This window comes from Argopecten irradians, chromosome 8 (assembly GCF_041381155.1).
Source record: "Argopecten irradians isolate NY chromosome 8, Ai_NY, whole genome shotgun sequence".
Taxonomy (NCBI): Eukaryota; Metazoa; Mollusca; class Bivalvia; order Pectinida; family Pectinidae; genus Argopecten; species Argopecten irradians.
In genome coordinates, this window is record NC_091141.1 from 4,978,087 (window position 1) to 4,997,114 (window position 19,028).

General features: G+C 36.8%; 1 protein-coding gene across 3 annotated transcripts in view; it reads left to right on the forward strand.

The window, feature by feature from the left end:
• Window positions 1-245: 245 nt before the first annotated feature.
• LOC138329158 (vesicular glutamate transporter 1-like) overlaps window positions 246-19,028 on the forward strand; it is a 76,461-nt gene continuing 57,678 nt past the window's right edge. Inside the window, exons 1-3 of one of the 3 annotated variants that reach the window (XM_069275935.1) lie at window positions 246-884; window positions 11,126-11,196; window positions 11,618-11,638. In XM_069275935.1, coding sequence (XP_069132036.1) covers window positions 11,180-11,196; window positions 11,618-11,638 — 38 coding nt within the window. In that variant the 5' untranslated portion in view covers window positions 246-884; window positions 11,126-11,179. The remainder of the gene's footprint in view (window positions 885-11,125; window positions 11,197-11,617; window positions 11,639-19,028) is intronic. The other 2 variants (XM_069275931.1, XM_069275934.1) reach the window with 2 other exon arrangements.

The following is a 19,028-nucleotide window of genomic DNA, read 5'->3' on the forward strand; positions in this document are numbered from 1 at the left end:
TTATGAATATTCGAAAGTGACATTAAATGTTTATGTAGTTTAACGATTTGGACTGATAGAATATTTGAATTATATCTTATTCATCACTTTAAAAGCAAGAAACTTTTTTTACCATTGTTCATGTCATAAAACTGTTCACTCTATAATAAGTTGCTGACATATTCAGTTTGCTGCTTTTGTGACATCATACCTAGACTGTGTGTCAATGTGTTGTACGCTACTTGATCAGCTGCACTGGCCGAACGGACGGATACTTATACATGGCTTTTACAGCCAGGTATGGTGTAGTAGTTAATTAGCCTGCCGTACGAGCGGACGGATATAGATAGCGATGTACGGACTGAGTATATTAAAGTCAGTGATCAATAGCGGGGTGTGTGTGTGTCGACTCAGCAGCTTCTCCAACGAGCCATCGTACTGCATCATCAGCCGTACTGGCCACTTACTGCAGTAGTTCCATATAGTGGCAATCGATCAGCCAAGTCACCCGGGGGACAGGTAATACCTATACGTGAATACAGAACCTGCTAATTACTCAGGTGTGACTCCAGCCTCATCAACTCAACGGGAACGACTCATGAATATTTAAGTGTTTGTGTCCTCCAATCGGCTGACGAGTTTTACCAAGTATCAATAACAGCATTTGGCTTACCACCCACTCAAAATTCTGACTCTCCATTCACAAAATTTACACCAAAAGACGACATATTTCACCTGGGGAGACCTTTGCACTCCTTGCTTTTATTAGCACGCCCAACTGCATGTTCTGAGTTTCACAGACAGTAGCCCCGGAGGATGCCGTTCGGTAACTTTCAGCAACTTAAGGAGAGGATACTCTTGCCTGCTAAAGACGCTGCGCAAATCACAAAATCGTCACTTGGAAGGTAAGATGAATTTAATAGCTAAGTATGCATGCATGATTTAGAAATAAATATAAAAAATGAATAATTTTCAATTTTTATTTCTTAGTTTTTTTAAATAGATTATATCTTGCTTTAAATTATTTTATGAAAATATATTTTTTTGATGTACATTAACGTTACTAATTTAAAATTACTTGACGTCGAGTTGAATTGTTTGTGAATATATATATATATATATATATATATAACTATATATACAATTAGAAACAGTTAGTTTTGAGTAATTGTGATCGTATTAATAAGTACTGGTAATACAGGACTTGACAGGTTGAATAATAAAGCAAAATTTCGTGCTGGAAAAATACCCGATCCACTGAACTTAAAACTAGCAAGAGTTTAAGTGTACCAGTTACAAATGTGAAGCTCTAGGATGTTAGGCACGTCAACCACACGGTAGTACAGTACAGGCCTGGCATAAATAGTGGTTAACGACTTCAAACTCTATTCCTGTTTTCAAGGATATGTAAAAGAAATTTCCAAAAAAAAAGTTTTTGTAGCCGAAGAAGCTCTATAGATTGATCGAATCGGTCTTGTCACGTGTGCCATCGTTAGTTAGAAACTGATAACCTGGGACTGTGTACGATATTGTTATGACAAACTGTTGTTATTAGTAGCTGTTTTATTTTGTTTTAATACTGAAGATCACATAAATTACACGCAGTCCACATCATATATCTTGTTTATGTTTGTTTTTGAACGAAATGTCTTTTCCTTCCGAAAAACGTTGATTTATTTTGCAACCCGGAATCAAGCGTTCCGTCATTGCTTCTGATAGCTACAATAATAACCCTGACTTTTATGGACATGCACGGAAAATTGACAAGGAAATTTGTAGTGATGGTGTGTTGTAAAATACCAACGCGGTGTTATATGCCATAACCTTAATGGCAGTTTATAGAAACGACTATGCAGGGCTTTGAAACCGGTCTGGTTGAGTATCTGATTCGGTCCTTTGATCTTACGGGTATACCTCTTTGTATTGCGCATATGTAAAATGTCTGCTGAACAAATAAAACCGGTTACGACGGCCACACACGCTATCAGGACATAGAGACACTACCACGGGTTGACACACAGAGCAGTGGTCCAAGTATCATCTTGACCTGGCGCCAGACTTTGACATTCTTACAAAAGGACGTCTGACGCAGGACAACATCTCTAAGAACTTGCCAGTCTTTTGTCAAGGCCAAAGGAAATTTTAGGAAGGTCTAGCCCGATGTGGAATGACGCAAGTCCTAGTTAATACTTCAATCCGATTTGTCTTCAGAACTAATTAACAGTCATTTCCTCATTTAATCCTCAAAACCCTCCGGAATATTTCTGAATGACTGTATCCGCTTTGATGCGTTGGCTGAGAAATTGTCAATTTATTACGTACAATTAAAACTTAAAGACATAGTTATACGGAAAATTTTAAAATTCAGTAATGGTGATACAATACAACATTTGAAATATTGATGGGAAACAGTACTCCCTGTATATTAAGATGAAGTATCTAGGAGCAATTGGCTCATTTATATCGCCTGCATGTATGTTTATATTGACATCTTCGGCTGCATGCTTCAGTGATGTAGCACTAGAAAAAGGGCAAAAGTTCCACTATGCAAGAAGACAAAACACGAATATACCGCAGTCTCCCAAAACACATACTGACACTTCATACACACAACACACCCCATATATGGGAGGCCGTCCTTACATGACTTTGACTGTAAATAGGGCGTTCATTAATCAAACAAACAAACAAACCTTACATTATAGAGCATAGATACATAATGTAATATACATTGTAAATCAAATGTATTTTAAAGTATTGTAACTCCGGAACTCTAATAAGTAATACATATCCCGAAACAAAATGAATAGCATAAATGCAAAGATTCCAATTTCACGTGGAGACATAACACGAATATACCGTATCCTCCGACAGCATACAAACATGAAAGACCGCCCTCAAACGACTTTAGCAACAAACTGAAATATGTGACATGTTATCACTACTGTTGCCTTGTCAAAACGAAATCGAGCTATGACAGCTGTCTATGTGATTGTTATGAAATGAGAGTCGGAAACGTCGAATGTATATATGACTGTTAATTATCAATGTACATAAATATTTTTGTAGCAATTATTGGAAACGTGGGCAAAACCTATCGTAGGTGTTTTTAAAATATTATCATACAAAGCGTAATATGAACCAATTGAAACACTTTGGAGATTTATTTAACATTTGGTGATACATGTTAGTATCTTGACCACATATCAAATTATATATAGCGCCAATATACTAGTTATAATGTACACATAACGCACGTTTGCGGTAAAGCTGATACTTTAATGATGTAAGTTGACATCATATTGGTAACAGGCAAGTGATCTTTTATTGGTTGTTATTGATGAAATATTTAGTACATACCCATACCTGTAAACTGCAAGCATAAACTGTCAGGCTTTCCATGAAAACATTACAAAAAATCGATATTTATGAAAAATATATGCCATACCACATGTGTGTAAATTCCCTTAGTGCGGATCGGGTGGTCAATTAACCGCGAGACTATATTACAGAACATATTACACTCTTATACAGAGTTAATGTCGGTGTCCAACTCAAGGCTCTAGTTATCACAGGGTTAAGTCCAACTCAAAAAGGATGTTCTAGATATTACAGCGTTAATCGCATCTCCATGTCAAGTTGAAAGGGATAATCTAGAACAGGGCTAATCCCAACTCAAAGGGAGATTCTAATTTCAGGTTAAAAGAAACTCAAGATAAGGGATAATCTAGAAAGGCTTAATCCCATTTCGAAGGGATAATCTACAACCTTGTAAATGCCGGTTCTTGAAAATACTCCATATAAAGGTTATTCTAAAATTTCGACTCAGATGGATACACAAAATGCCCTTCATCCCAATTCTCAAATCAGACGAATACATATATTTTAAAATAGGGTTAATCCCAATTATACAGAGATAAAAACTCATAAAATGAGCTTCAGTGAGACAACACTATGAAAGGGAGTTTAACTATCACAAGGAGACACGACACCATTATACCGCATACATACATTTACACTTAGGGTTATCCTAGCGCACAGCTGAAAACATACCGTACCCTAGCTCCATAATGGGAGATACATTAAAGCATGAATACCCTACCTCCTTAATGGGAGATACATTAAAGCATGATGGGAGATACATTAAAGAATGATTACCCTAGCTTCTTAATGGGAGATACATTAAATCATGATTACTCTACCTCTTTAAAGGGGAATATACTAAAGCATGACTATCCTAGCACCTTAATTGGAGATACATTAAGGAATGAATACCCTACCTCCTTAATGGAAAATACATTAAAGCATGATGGGAGATACATTAAGGAATGAATACCCTACCTCCTTAATGGGAGATACATTAAGGAATGATTACCCTAGCACCTTAATGGGAGATACATTAAAGCATGATTACCCAAGCACCTTAATGGGAGATACATTAAGGAATGATTACCCCAGCTCCTTAATGGGAGATACATTAAAGAATGATGGGAGATACATTAAAGAATGATTACCCTACCTCCTTAATGGGAGATACATTAAAGCATGATGGGAGATACATTAAGGAATGAATACCCTACCTCCTTAATGAGAGACACATTAAGGAATGATTACCCTAGCACCTTAATGGGAGATACATTAAAGCATGATTACCCTAGCACCTTAATGGGAGATACATTAAAGCATGATTACCCTAGCACCTTAATGGGAGATACATTAAAGCATGATTACCCTAGCACCTTAATGGGAGATACATTAAAGCATGATTACCCTAGCACCTTAATGGGAGATACATTAAAGCATGATTACCCCAGCTCCTTAATGGGAGATACATTAAAGAGTGATGGGAGATACATTAAAGAACGATTACCCTACCCCCTTAATGGGAGAAACATTAAAGCATGATGGGAGATACATTAAGGAATGAATACCCTACCTCCTTAATGGGAGACACATTAAGGAATGATTACCCTAGTACCTTAATGGGAGATACATTAAAGCATGATTTCCCTACCTTCTTAATGGGAGATACATTAAAGCATGATTACCCTAGCACCTTAATGGGAGATACATTAAAGCATGATTACCCTAGCACCTTAATGGGAGATACATTAAGGAATGATTACCCTAGCACCTTAATTGGAGATACATTAAAGCATGATTACCCCAGCTCCTTAATGGGAGATACATTAAGGAATTATTACCCTAGCACCTTAATGGGAGATACATTAAAGCATGATTACCCCAGCTCCTTAATGGGAGATACATTAAAGAATGATGGGAGATACATTAAAGAATGATTACCCTACCTCCTTAATGGGAGATACATTAAAGCATGATTACCCCAGCTCCTTAATGGGAGATACATTAAAGAATGATGGGAGATACATTAAAGAACGATTACCCTACCCCCTTAATGGGAGATACATTAAAGCATGATGGGAGATACATTAAGGAATGAATACCCTACCTCCTTAATGGGAGATACATTAAAGCATGATTACCCTAGCTCCTTAATGGGAGATACATTAAAGCATGATTACCCCAGCTCCTTAATGGGAGATACATTAAAGAATGATGGGAGATACATTAAAGAATGATTACCCTACCTCCTTAATGGGAGATACATTAAAGCATGATTACCCCAGCTCCTTAATGGGAGATACATTAAAGAATGATGGGAGATACATTAAAGAACGATTACCCTACCCCCTTAATGGGAGAAACATTAAAGCATGATGGGAGATACATTAAGGAATGATTACCCTAGCACCTTAATGGGAGATACATTAAAGCATGATTACCCTAGCACCTTAATGGGAGATACATTAAAGCATGATTACCCTAGCTCCTTAATGGGAGATACATTAAGGAATGATTACCCTAGCACCTTAATGGGAGATACATTAAAGCATGATTACCCCAGCTCCTTAATGGGAGATACATTAAAGCATGATTACCCTAGCTCCTTAATGGGAGATACATTAAAGCATGATTACCCTAGCTTCTTAATGGGAGATACATTAAGGAATGATTACCCTAGCACCTTAATGGGAGATACATTAAAGCATGATTACCCTAGCACCTTAATGGGAGATACATTAAAGCATGATTACCCCAGCTCCTTAATGGGAGATACATTAAAGCATGATTACCCTAGCTCCTTAATGGGAGATACATTAAGGAATGATTACCCTACCTCCTTAATGGGAGATACATTAAAGCATGATGGGAGATACATTAAGGAATGAATACCCTACCTCCTTAATGGGAGATACATTAAGGAATGATTACCCTAGCACCTTAATGGGAGATACATTAAAGCATGATTACCCAAGCTCCTTAATGGGAGATACATTAAAGAATGATTACCCCAGCTCCTTAATGGGAGATACATTAAAGAATGATGGGAGATACATTAAAGAATGATTACCCTACCTCCTTAATGGGAGATACATTAAAGCATGATGGGAGATACATTAAGGAATGAATACCCTACCTCCTTAATGAGAGACACATTAAGGAATGATTACCCTAGTACCTTAATGGGAGATACATTAAAGCATGATTACCCTAGCTCCTTAATGGGAGATACATTAAAGCATGATTACCCTAGCACCTTAATGGGAGATACATTAAAGCATGATTACCCCAGCTCCTTAATGGGAGATACATTAAAGAGTGATGGGAGATACATTAAAGAACGATTACCCTACCCCCTTAATGGGAGAAACATTAAAGCATGATGGGAGATACATTAAGGAATGAATACCCTACCTCCTTAATGAGAGACACATTAAGGAATGATTACCCTAGCACCTTAATGGGAGATACATTTAAGCATGATTATCCCAGCTCCTTAATGGGAGATACATTAAATCATGATTACCCTAGCACCTTAATGGGAGATACATTAAAGCATGATTACCCTAGCACCTTAATGGGAGATACATTAAAGAATATTACCCTAGCACCTTAATGGGAGATACATTAAAGCATGATTACCCCAGCTCCTTAATGGGAGATACATTAAAGCATGATTACCCTAGCACCTTAATGGGAGATACATTAAAGCATGATTACCCTAGCTCCTTAATGGGAGATACATTAAAGAATGATGGGAGATACATTAAAGAATGATTACCCTACCTCCTTAATGGGAGATACATTAAAGCATGATTACCCCAGCTCCTTAATGGGAGATACATTAAAGAGTGATGGGAGATACATTAAAGAACGATTACCCTACCCCCTTAATGGGAGAAACATTAAAGCATGATGGGAGATACATTAAGGAATGAATACCCTACCTCCTTAATGGGAGATGCATTAAGGAATGATTACCCTAGCACCTTAATGGGAGATACATTAAAGCATGATTACCCTAGCTTCTTAATGGGAGATACATTAAAGCATGATTACCCTAGCACCTTAATGGGAGATACATTAAGGAATGATTACCCTAGCACCTTAATGGGAGATACATTAAAGCATGATTACCCTAGCACCTTAATTGGAGATACATTAAAGCATGATTACCCTAGCTCCTTAATGGGAGATACATTAAAGCATGATTACCCTAGCACCTTAATGGGAGATACATTAAGGAATGATTACCCTAGCACCTTAATGGGAGATACATTAAAGCATGATTACCCCAGCTCCTTAATGGGAGATACATTAAAGCATGATTACCCTAGCTCCTTAATGGGAGATACATTAAGGAATGATTACCCTAGCACCTTAATGGGAGATACATTAAAGCATGATTACCCCAGCTCCTTAATGGGAGATACATTAAAGAATGATAACCTTACCTCCTTAATGGGAGATACATTAAAGCATGATGGGAGATACATTAAAGCATGATTACCCTAGCTCCTTAATGGGAGATACATTAAAGCATGATTACCCTAGCTCCTTAATGGGAGATACATTAAAGCATGATTACCCTAGCACCTTAATGGGAGATACATTAAAGCATGATTACCCCAGCTCCTTAATGGGAGATACATTAAAGAATGATTACCCTAGCTCCTTAATGGGAGATACATTAAAGCATGATTACCCTAGCACCTTAATGGGAGATACATTAAAGAATGATTACCCTAGCACCTTAATGGGAGATACATTAAAGCATGATTACCCCAGCTCCTTAATGGGAGATACATTAAAGAATGATAACCTTACCTCCTTAATGGGAGATACATTAAAGCATGATGGGAGATACATTAAAGCATGATTACCCTAGCTCCTTAATGGGAGATACATTAAAGCATGATTACCCTAGCTCCTTAATGGGAGATACATTAAAGAATGATGGGAGATACATTAAAGAATGATTACCCTACCTCCTTAATGGGAGATACATTAAAGCATGATTACCCCAGCTCCTTAATGGGAGATACAGCAAAGCATGATTACCCCAGCTCCTTAATGGGAGATACAGCAAAGCATGATATAAGTCCAACTAAGGTTTACTTTTAACATGGTAGAAGTCAGCTTAAAGTTCAGTGTGATGATTTGCATCAGTAAGATTATTATCATTTTATTTTCTTTTACAAGTGTATCTGGTATATGCAGTCTTAATCTACCTTTTGATCAAATGCAGGTTCCATCTTCAATTTCTTTGAAATCGTTAAAAATCTTTCTCGCTAACAGAGCAAATTTGTAACCGCACAAAAAAGATGCAAACTCGTTTCTTCTTGGACGCCTTCTTGGTTTGCTCGAATATCATTAACATGTAACAAAGACTATGTTATTAGGTAAACTTCATGTTCTATACTAGTGTTCTGTATAGATAGGCTTTTTTTCTATATTCTTTCTTCTGGCTTCGTGTGTTATGTTTAGTCGGATGTAATGTTTTGTTTTCAGGTATTATTTCTATGGAAAATTACTGCGCGGTTACCGTAGATTAGTTATTTGTAAAATACTGAATTTCAAACCATAATCAAAAGTTATATCACTTAATGTCAAAAAAAAATTGAAATTTGTAAAGCATTTCTTGGACGAAGATATGGTATCACTCAGAATTAACTAATCGTTAACAAAAAAATGTCATGACAACAAATATAAAATTCCATCAGATTGTATTGGCAGAAATAGTTTATTAATGACATGCAAGCTATCATTAATTTACCAGTGGGGACATTATATGAATGTCCTTATATCTAATTTAATCGATGCTTCTTTAGTTTGGTATGAAGATACAAGCCAGGCGACCACCCGTGGGAACAACCGGTTTCCATAGAAGCTCAATTTTAGACTTGGTCACAAAAACAATCTTGATTAAAGGATAATTTTTGAATTTTGTTGGTAAAAGCTTGATTCGTTTTATCGACTACATCCTCATCCAATTACATCGAAAAGAATAATTTGCTGTGTGTTGAATACGTTATCTTTTACTAATGGCAACTATGGCAATATAGACATGATTGTGCGCATGCGTAGTTGGTTGGAATTGTCCATTAACAAGGGCTTTATGTACTTTAGACCTCAGCGTATGAAAACAAAACGGATTTATGCTATTGATTGTACAGGTATAACACAATTATTAAATATTGACATAGACGAGGGTGGCTTTCGTTACACAAAGTCTATACAATCCGGACTAACGTCAGAATTTAGTCAGATTGTTCGCTTACCCTTTAGAGTCCATAAAAGCCCAAATTGATATCAATCAGGCGATATTTACCAAAAGTGAATTCGAAACAGTTGGCTTGTTTGGATAGATGTGAGATCGAAGGCGTGACTACAATCGGCGCTGTATAGAAGTATTCAACCATAGAAAAAACAGGGTCCCGGGGGACTAGAACAATTGTTTCAAGAATAATGGTTGAAATCAACCGATCAATAACTAACTTTCATCTATATTCGGATTGGCAATGTCACTTTTCGAGTATGATTATTTCAGGTGAAATCGATATTGGGCTGTTTGGTTGTAATCCCCCAAAGGACAGGGACTTGATTGTGTGTCTCAGGTGCGGATGGGTTCGTGATTAACAAGTGGTAATAAGGCTCTACAAAGAACGTAAACCTTGTCTAAAACACAATGCTGTTATTACACACTGTCGTCAACCATGTCTCTCATGGGACACGTGACCAGCTCGCGCGTCAGGTTCCTGCCGCTACTAAGTAATTTCTGTGATTGATTTCAAAGAAAATCCCTCAAGACAAGAAGAAGTTCAGGCTTCGACATTCTAACATTGAGCTTGTCGGCTTAGTAGACAAAGATGGCAAGCTTTAGCTTGAGATTAAAGATGAAAAGCCAACAATTGATTCAGTCAGTAAATGCTATTTCTGTACTGGTGTCTATCCGTCTAACGTATACCGAGGCCTGCTAAACGGAGAGCGCTCGAAAAAGTTATTTCCCTGGAGAGTTGTGGGGCTAAAGCGTGGAATATCTCTAGACAACACCTTTATCATCCGCTGTTGTCTCTCTGATTCTCCAATAAGCTACCAATTCCTATATAAACTAGCCCACTTGATTGTGTTCTACGTTTTTTTGAGTACGAAGCATTATTATATGGGAATAAACATTGTAAGAAATATGAAATTATTTGCATCACAATCATTTAAACTTTTTTTTTTTTTTCAAAAAGGATTGTATTCATTTGATATCATCTTATAGAAAAACTGAGTACTTTCTATTTGTTGCATATAACAGATGAGAAATAAGGGATGCCAGTGTGATAACGAACCTATTTACTGGCGCCAAAAGCTCCTGTGTCATATAATTAACATTTGAGGATGTTCATAAAAGTAAACAATATTTCTACTACAAATTCCTCGCCGAAAACAAAGATGTAAAATCGAAATGTTGCTACAATCAAACACTAAGTGATGATATCTATTATCTCTGTCATTTCACACGGGAATGTGCTAGTAAAATATCCCTAAAACTGTCAAAAGGAAGATTTAATATTCCCATCAACGGGTTTTAATGCAGATAATGTTATTTTGACTTCAACATCAGAAGTCGTCAGGGGTTATTTCAAAGAGAAAATCCATCGAAATCATTATTTTTTTAATGTATTGCTGTGCATCCTTAATATCCGTTTATATTAATTGTACAGAAAATCTTGTTTACACGAGGTTACAAACACATTCCATTTTTCCATCCAAACATTTTTTTTCCATTTTTCAGATAACTGGTTAGCTGTGTAGGACGTTATTGGTGATAGACTTATTATCGTTTAAAATGGCGAGTGTTAGGAGGTAGGTTATAATGCACTGTCTTCCGCACATTTAGTCTTTCTGCAACACATTAATATTTATTCATTTATACGGCATGGTGTCCAATGTGGCGCGACACTAGAAATTGCAGACGAAAGAACGAAATGATCGATTCAGTTAGATCAATGTCCAGGATTGAAATGGAGACTTTTTGAGTTATTTGTTGATTTCATATAATATTTGATATGAGAAACTCTTACATACTATTTTCCCCAGAATAACGTGTTTGCTATATATGTCTGTATTTTCTCTCATCATAAGGCAGATTTCATTAATCCACTAATTGCCTTTAAAATGTACTCCAAGTGTTATGATTTAGTGCTAGAAGGGATATTTCCTCTCGAGAACGATTGATGAGTAAGCTGCTAAATTCAAAGTGACACTATGTTGTTCTATTTTGCAGTCAAACGGAAGAAATGAAAAGGTTAGGACGCACGTGTTTTTTCGTCTTTTTTTTTCTATTTTCATCTATATATATTCTAGTTTCACTTTGTAGTTAGTTCAGAAACCTTTCACATTGACATGATACAATATCAATACTAGAACTACATGTATGTGTTTTGCAAAATCCACAGACATATTTCAAGTTTAAAATATTATTTCCTTATTTGCTTAGAATACAATTCGCATACAAGTTAGATATAATCTTGTCAAATCGCCATGACTACAAAGATTGTAGGACTGCCACCATGTAGTAACAGCATGTTATCAAATACCAATTTATTTTTAGTAGTTTATCATCCATTTTCCATTTTTCATAGATAATCTATGTAAATTTATAGCCTATTATCTTAACCAAGTTATATCATATGGCGACACTGTGTCTTTTAGATTTTTTCTCTGTAGTTTTTTAACACATTTTTTGCATCCCTAGTAGAATTTTGATTGGATATTTCTAGTTATAATCATGGTCATCATCACCTTTTGATGACGTTGATTGTGTCAGGATTATCCGGAGACAGAGATACTGATGCTGTTTTCAATCCTGTTAGAAGAAACGGAAGTCTATTTTATGTTTCTTATAGCAGAGACCAGTTTCTGGTGTATATTAAAATACTGATTATGGAATAAATGTGTATATTTCTTTGAGGCCTTGACCTAATTACAAGTAGACTACGATGAATACGACACATGTCTGCTTTGGTTCACTTTTGTAATCAGAAAGGTGAAACACACGGATTCAACGTATCAGATTTTAATAGGGAAATCTCCCCCATATTGGATTCGGTATACGTATACCAGATTAAGATAACTTCCCTAGAATCCAGGATCTGTGATCAGAGAGATTTATCAGAGTGTCTGTACCATACCCCTGAGAACCAACTCATTAATTTCAAACTGGTGGCTATATTGTCCACTGGAATGATGCGATACTTCCTGTCCCTCAGCGCGCGAAACAGCAGACGAGATCAAGCTAGCGTTCTAGCCTCGTATCATTTTCTTCTATTGCAGATTTAAAATGTAAATTCGATAGACAATTGGACGACAGAGCCTAAATCTGTCGTATCAAATAAAATTTAAAGGTTGTTTTAGTTTGAATTACACATTGCTGAAAAAACAGGAAGTGGAACAGTAGACATGCATGAGCTATTAGAACCGACACCTTGAGAGCCGGATGTTGTCTGCGAAGCTTGCTTCCTTTCGCGTGATCAAATAGCCGCGCATGATCAGTATTAAAACATGTAGTACCTTGGGACTTATATGGCATAGTTCGCAATAAAATTAGAAACCTCGGCGTTTTCAGAAGACTGCACCTTGTTGTAGTGGCGTTCTTATCTTTGAAGAATTTAATAATGTTGTACTCCTTTGAGACAAGTTTCCTTCCCGCACACTCGCCAGATCGATTGGGTGAGAAAGCTATTGCTTCAACCCTAGGTTATCTCTCGTGTGGTGAATTGAAAAGCGACCTAATCATTTGGTCGGTGCATTCGTGGGAATCCCATTGTTATTACGAAGTAAAACATCTATACTTAATATGTAAAATCGATTGGATATGAAAGGCAAATATTTAGTCTTCCCAGCCTCTCCCAGGGGATTCTGGGATAGACCGACCGACCAATCGCTTCTCACAAAATCGCTATGGGTCTCGCTGGATTTGCTGAACTGTGATGCAGGCAGTATAGGAATTGAAAGTGAATTGCTGAAGTCGACAATGATCGATGAGAAAGTCCCAGATCACTTTATAGCCTTGTTATTGAATATTAAAATAGAAACAATACAGGATAAAGCCTGTACCTAAAATTACAACTTAACTTGTTAGGGAAGTTACACCTCCTAGGATCACAGAAGGTCAAGCTAACAATAGTGATGACGGATATATTCTCGCCTCGACATTCCTACACATTACCAAAGTTTGGAGGACGTGTCAGATGTGCTGGTATGGAAACTCCTCGGCTATGAGCTGTCGAGCGCATGAATAATACATGCATGTAGTGGTTTATCTCCTCGTAGTTGGGGCTTTGGATGCTATATACAGAGGGCTATAAAACGGTAATTAAATAGAGCAAATGGCTCTGTTTAGACAAGAATAATTTAATACCGGAAGAAGAGGGTAATTACTGGAACCACACTGAAAACAAGAAGAAGGGACCTATGTTGTTCCATAAAATTTGCATACAAAATTACGACAGACATTTCTTATGGCGGCCATAACTTCCATATCATGTACTGTTTGTGAAGGGTTCGTCCTGAAACGTCTAATTATGCTTGCAGGTAATTAAATCATCTGATCATTAGGCCAAATATCTCCACAGACAAACCTATTCAAGGATGCCAACGGTTACAACTCGCATTTTAGGTGTCTCCGCCAAATAGTTGATATTCAGGAAGACGAGAACTCATTTGACATCAACTTTGTAGAAATATTATTATGTTCGACTGAAACACATAACCAATGAACGCATTAAAATATTGTTTTATCAATTATTCACGTTTGAACAGCATGACTAGGAGTCGTTGACTCATGTTTGAAATTGATTGTACTTTTCAAAACGTTATTACCGTTTAGAACTTCGGCTTAATCAAAAGGTGGTTTTGAATGCTTGTGAAAACTTGGGAAAAATTTAACATTGTTTTTCTTTAAAGAATTTTTTTCGTTCACCTCAAGTGATAGTTTTCCGTTTAATGGCGTGTACCATCTAGGCTGTAAGAAGTTAAATTACTCTCCAATTTGTTTGTTTGTTTGAATATTTTAACATCCTATTAACAGCCAGGGTCATGTAAGGACGGCCTCCCATGTGTGAAGTGTGTAGCGTGTGTGAAGTGCGAGGTGCGTGTTTTGGGAGACTGCGGTATGTTCGTGTTGTATCTGCTTGTATAGTGTAAATGTTGCCCTTTATAGTGCTATATCACTGAGGCATGCCGCCGAAGACACCAAGCAACATACCCCACCACTTTCATAGACTTTGGTGTGTCTCTGCCAGGGGACAGAACCCAGAGCCTTCCTCACAGGGGCGAGCGCTCAACTCAAGGTCAAAAGTGAGGTGGTGCCAATGGAGACATTAGGAAAGATAAAGTCAGTTAGGAAGAAGAAAAAAGATAAGATCCTAATTTAGTCGCCTTTTACGATCATGCAATAACTCTATATATAATCGGAATGATTTTATGATAGCTCTAAAGACACATAAGAAAATGTGTATATGTGACATTATTATCAATTATGGAGCTTTGAGGGGTGAACACGGTTTAACCAATGCATCGTCATTTGATATGCATGCTTATTACAAGAAGAACGATGGCCTTAGGACACCACCCTGGGGAACTGAAGGAGGACATTTTATCATGATATTAAAAGGCCGACATTGATACACAAGTTGTATCTAATCCAAGTTAGTGTAGTAATAAATAAAATGATAACAAGCTCTAAGTGGACTGTCACTCGGACGACAATTCCTATACACACGAACATGATATTTCAGATATATTTTTAATCAACGGTTTCAACAGAATACCTAAATTACATTATAAAATGACAACGATAAGTTATACCTATCTTTGAATATTGCTCTTCAACGAAAATCGATTTATGATATGACTATATGTATAAATTACGCTATTGAGATATTTTATCGTTATACGGGATCGAACAATGGACATCAAGTTATATGATTAGCTTTTTATTTAAGAAAGTGACAATAAATGAATGGTACCCTTATTCTTTGTATAAAATTGCTTTATAGTAATTAAATTGTCAGGATCTGAATTGAAAATATTACTTCCTGATAATCAGTGATTAACGATAACGCAAGCGTTTAAGCTATAAGAGGATCCTTTCATATATCGCTTTAAACGAACGTGTAATATGTAATCCACTGGTATATAGAACATTGATAAAGGTGAACTCACTTATATGGCTATGTGTTGCGATTATAACTTCTTCTGTTTTTATTTATTTTGGTGAGTAGTTTGTAAGCGTGTTGCGTAGTAACGAGACAGGAAACACGTGCTGCAGGACGAGTCGAAAACAGCAAGATTGATTGGAAGAATTAGTCGGATTAATTGTCATGCCAATCCGAGTCGACTCGTTCAGCTTTCTAAATTACGAGGGCCGTTCTAGGTCTACTGTGTCGACAAGGGGCTTACTAGACAAATTATACCAAATTCAACAATGTGGATGTCTAATCTGTAACACGGGCTGTAATGTGGACAAGACAAAGCTCATAGGCCGATCAAGGCTCTACCAATATTGTTGAAAACAACACTAAGGTTTTAGATAGATCCGTGACGTCAGCATGATTGTTTGTTTAAGCTTTTAAAATGTTAATAGTGATAATCAATTATCTAAGAAAATTTATATATGTGTAATTCCAAATACATTTGCAGTGGCTGATACTTGGTTAGTTTTGGTTTTAGGAAAAATCCATCCAGATACTTGTCTTTAAAATTAATGTAGTTCACCCAGATTTTTTTTTTTGATTTTTTTTTATGTTCATTGAAATATTGGAACCCTTGGAAACAACCCAAGACGGTTATCTGGTTCCGGTACACCAGATAAAGCAACCTAAGTTAGTCCTTAAATGGCTATGATTTGTCATTGACGTCACCATTTATCTACCCAGTGTATGTTTTGCTTGTCATACCCCAAGTCCTGCCAACATTCATGTTTCCGTATCATCCGCCATGTGAAAGAAGCAAGTACACTCAGTCCTCTGGTCAGAACATGGCTGACATTTAAGTCCATTTCATCTCCCCGCGTTCTTTTAAATACATGTAGTTACTTTGAATCTCACTTGCTTGGCATGTCTTGGTTTTGAAGATACAGATCCATGTTCTGTCACTATGCCAGCTTGTTTGGTTAGGTACTGTGGACGTAACACGTTAGGTACTGTGGACGTACCACGTTAGGTACTGTGGACGTAACACGTTAGGTACTGTGAACGTAACACGTTAGGTACTGTGGACGTAACACGTTAGGTACTGTGGACGTAACACGTTAGGTACTGTGGACGTAACACGTTAGGTACTGTGGACGTAACACGTTAGGTACTGTGGACGTAACACGTTAGTTACTGTGGACGTAACACGTTAGGTACTGTGGACGTAACACGTTAGGTACTGTGGACGTAACACGTTAGGTACTGTGGACGTAACACGTTAGGTACTGTGGACGTAACACGTTAGGTACTGTGGACGTAACACGTTAGGTACTGTGGACGTAACACGTTAGGTACTGTGGACGTAACACGTTAGGTACTGTGGACGTAACACGTTAGGTACTATGTCCAGATGAAACAACAACAGTCTCTGCTTCTGTTGTCAGACTTTCAATGTTGTAAAGCAGAGTAGTCTGGCATCGCGTAGACGTGTAATGAAAGTTGTAGATGACAGTGTTCATTCACGTAATGAAATTTGTGTAAACGTTTCATCTTACCTCGAGAGCCATCATCTATAATTTACGTCCTAAACAGCAGTGCACCTTACTCACACCATTACTCCTGATTATGTCAAATGGATGTGGACGAGGTTTGACAATTCAAGCGCGGTCAGGTCCCTCGAGATTCCAAAGTACCTCATTGGCGGAATTGAATTATTGTCAGATGTTCTGACCCTTGACCCCCATCTTGTGAGGTCCGGAATTCTGTCAGATCTTGTAAACACTAAACAATTGACGACCACGAGCCACTACAACTTGAGTAGATATTACCTGTATGTTTTTGTTTAATATTACTAAATTGGGAGGCTGCGTTAACATTTAATAACGCTATTGACAAATTAAGTTCTGTAGGTCAAGAAAGTGAATGTCCTCATTATATTAAAGCTTGCAGTTTGGTAAATCTGGTCTATTCATTTCTTTAGTAACTTAAACTATTAACGGTTGACGAATACTGCAGGGACGTTTTATGGTTGACATTAAAACCACATTTGCATACTCTGGTTTCCTTTGCTATGTGACGTCAGGTTTGCCGGTCAAACACTATATAGTTATATTTACATATATTGTATACACATATATTTCGTGTGGAGATTCTGTTGCATAATGATTATGGTTATAACCTAATAAGGTATGTACTGTATATTTTTACCGTTTCCTCCGCGTGAAAACCTTCTTGCTTAAAAACAGTTTGTCATGAACGTAGCAAGTCACGCCAGGACACGAAAGAGACACCATCCATTGACGTACTTATTATCGTGATAATTATTTAGGAAATATGTCTTAAACTTAAGAAAGCCATGCAACCCGCTCTTGATTTGCATTTGACAGAACATTTTATGGAGAAACATGTTTTTGATAATTTGACAAACTGTCATGGGTGTAATAACATCACAGTCAGTGGTATAATTACCAATACAATGTGAATGTATATTGGAATTTTAAGTGACGTAAGAAATGACAACGCTTTGTGTTGATATTCCATTGCTTCACTAGAGCTTTATATGGATTTCAGCATTGTACTGAATTTATTTGATATTTGAGTCATCGCATTGTTATCACGATGAACTTTTGGAATTTGTTATTTTTGTCTCCTGTATTCTCTGGTGACCAATTGTTCTGCGATCCGTTTATGATATATTGATTTGTAACGTAACGGTGCTGGTAAAAACAAAACATTTAAATATGTTTAGTTTTGTTGTATGGCTGACGATAGCACGTGTTCGAGGAATGTCTGAAATGTACAATATTTTAATGAATCACCATCACATCTATTAATATACTTAAGAAGTAGAATCATATGGTTAACATTCTGATGTTAAGATAAATACAAGGAAACAAGATTTACTATTTCTCTTTCATTACATTTGGCATTAAAACAGAGATATATGTTTAATTAACACATCATTACCTGTCAATTAGGCCCATTTATCTCGACACAAATGGATAATAAGTAATAAGTTTGGCATACGTTTCCAGTCGACTTTTGTTGATATTACTTCGTTTGTGTTGCTTTTATGAGTTGTAAGTCAACACGGTAACTTACTACAGTACATTTTTATCAAAGGTTAATTGCAAATTTCAATTAGATTAATTGTCCAAATATTCATATTGGATCAGGCAATAAATGCCAATTTCCGCGAACCAGTATGACATTAGTAGGTCAATCATACCTGTGTTACGTGGCTTACCAATTGACACCAATACCGCTTATTTCCGCTTGTTTCTGACAATTTGATTCTATTTGGCTATCGGACAACCATATTTGCTTTAGTATCTTAAGCGTGCGCAGCGGAAGAATTCTAAGTAATTGGAAATTCCAACGCTAATTGATATATGCTAATTTCCCCACAGCGGTATGAAAACACTCCAGCAAATAGTACTGCTAAAACAGGAGAAACGGTTCCTTAAAAGCCATTTCTGGCCTAATTTCGGACAGAACGAT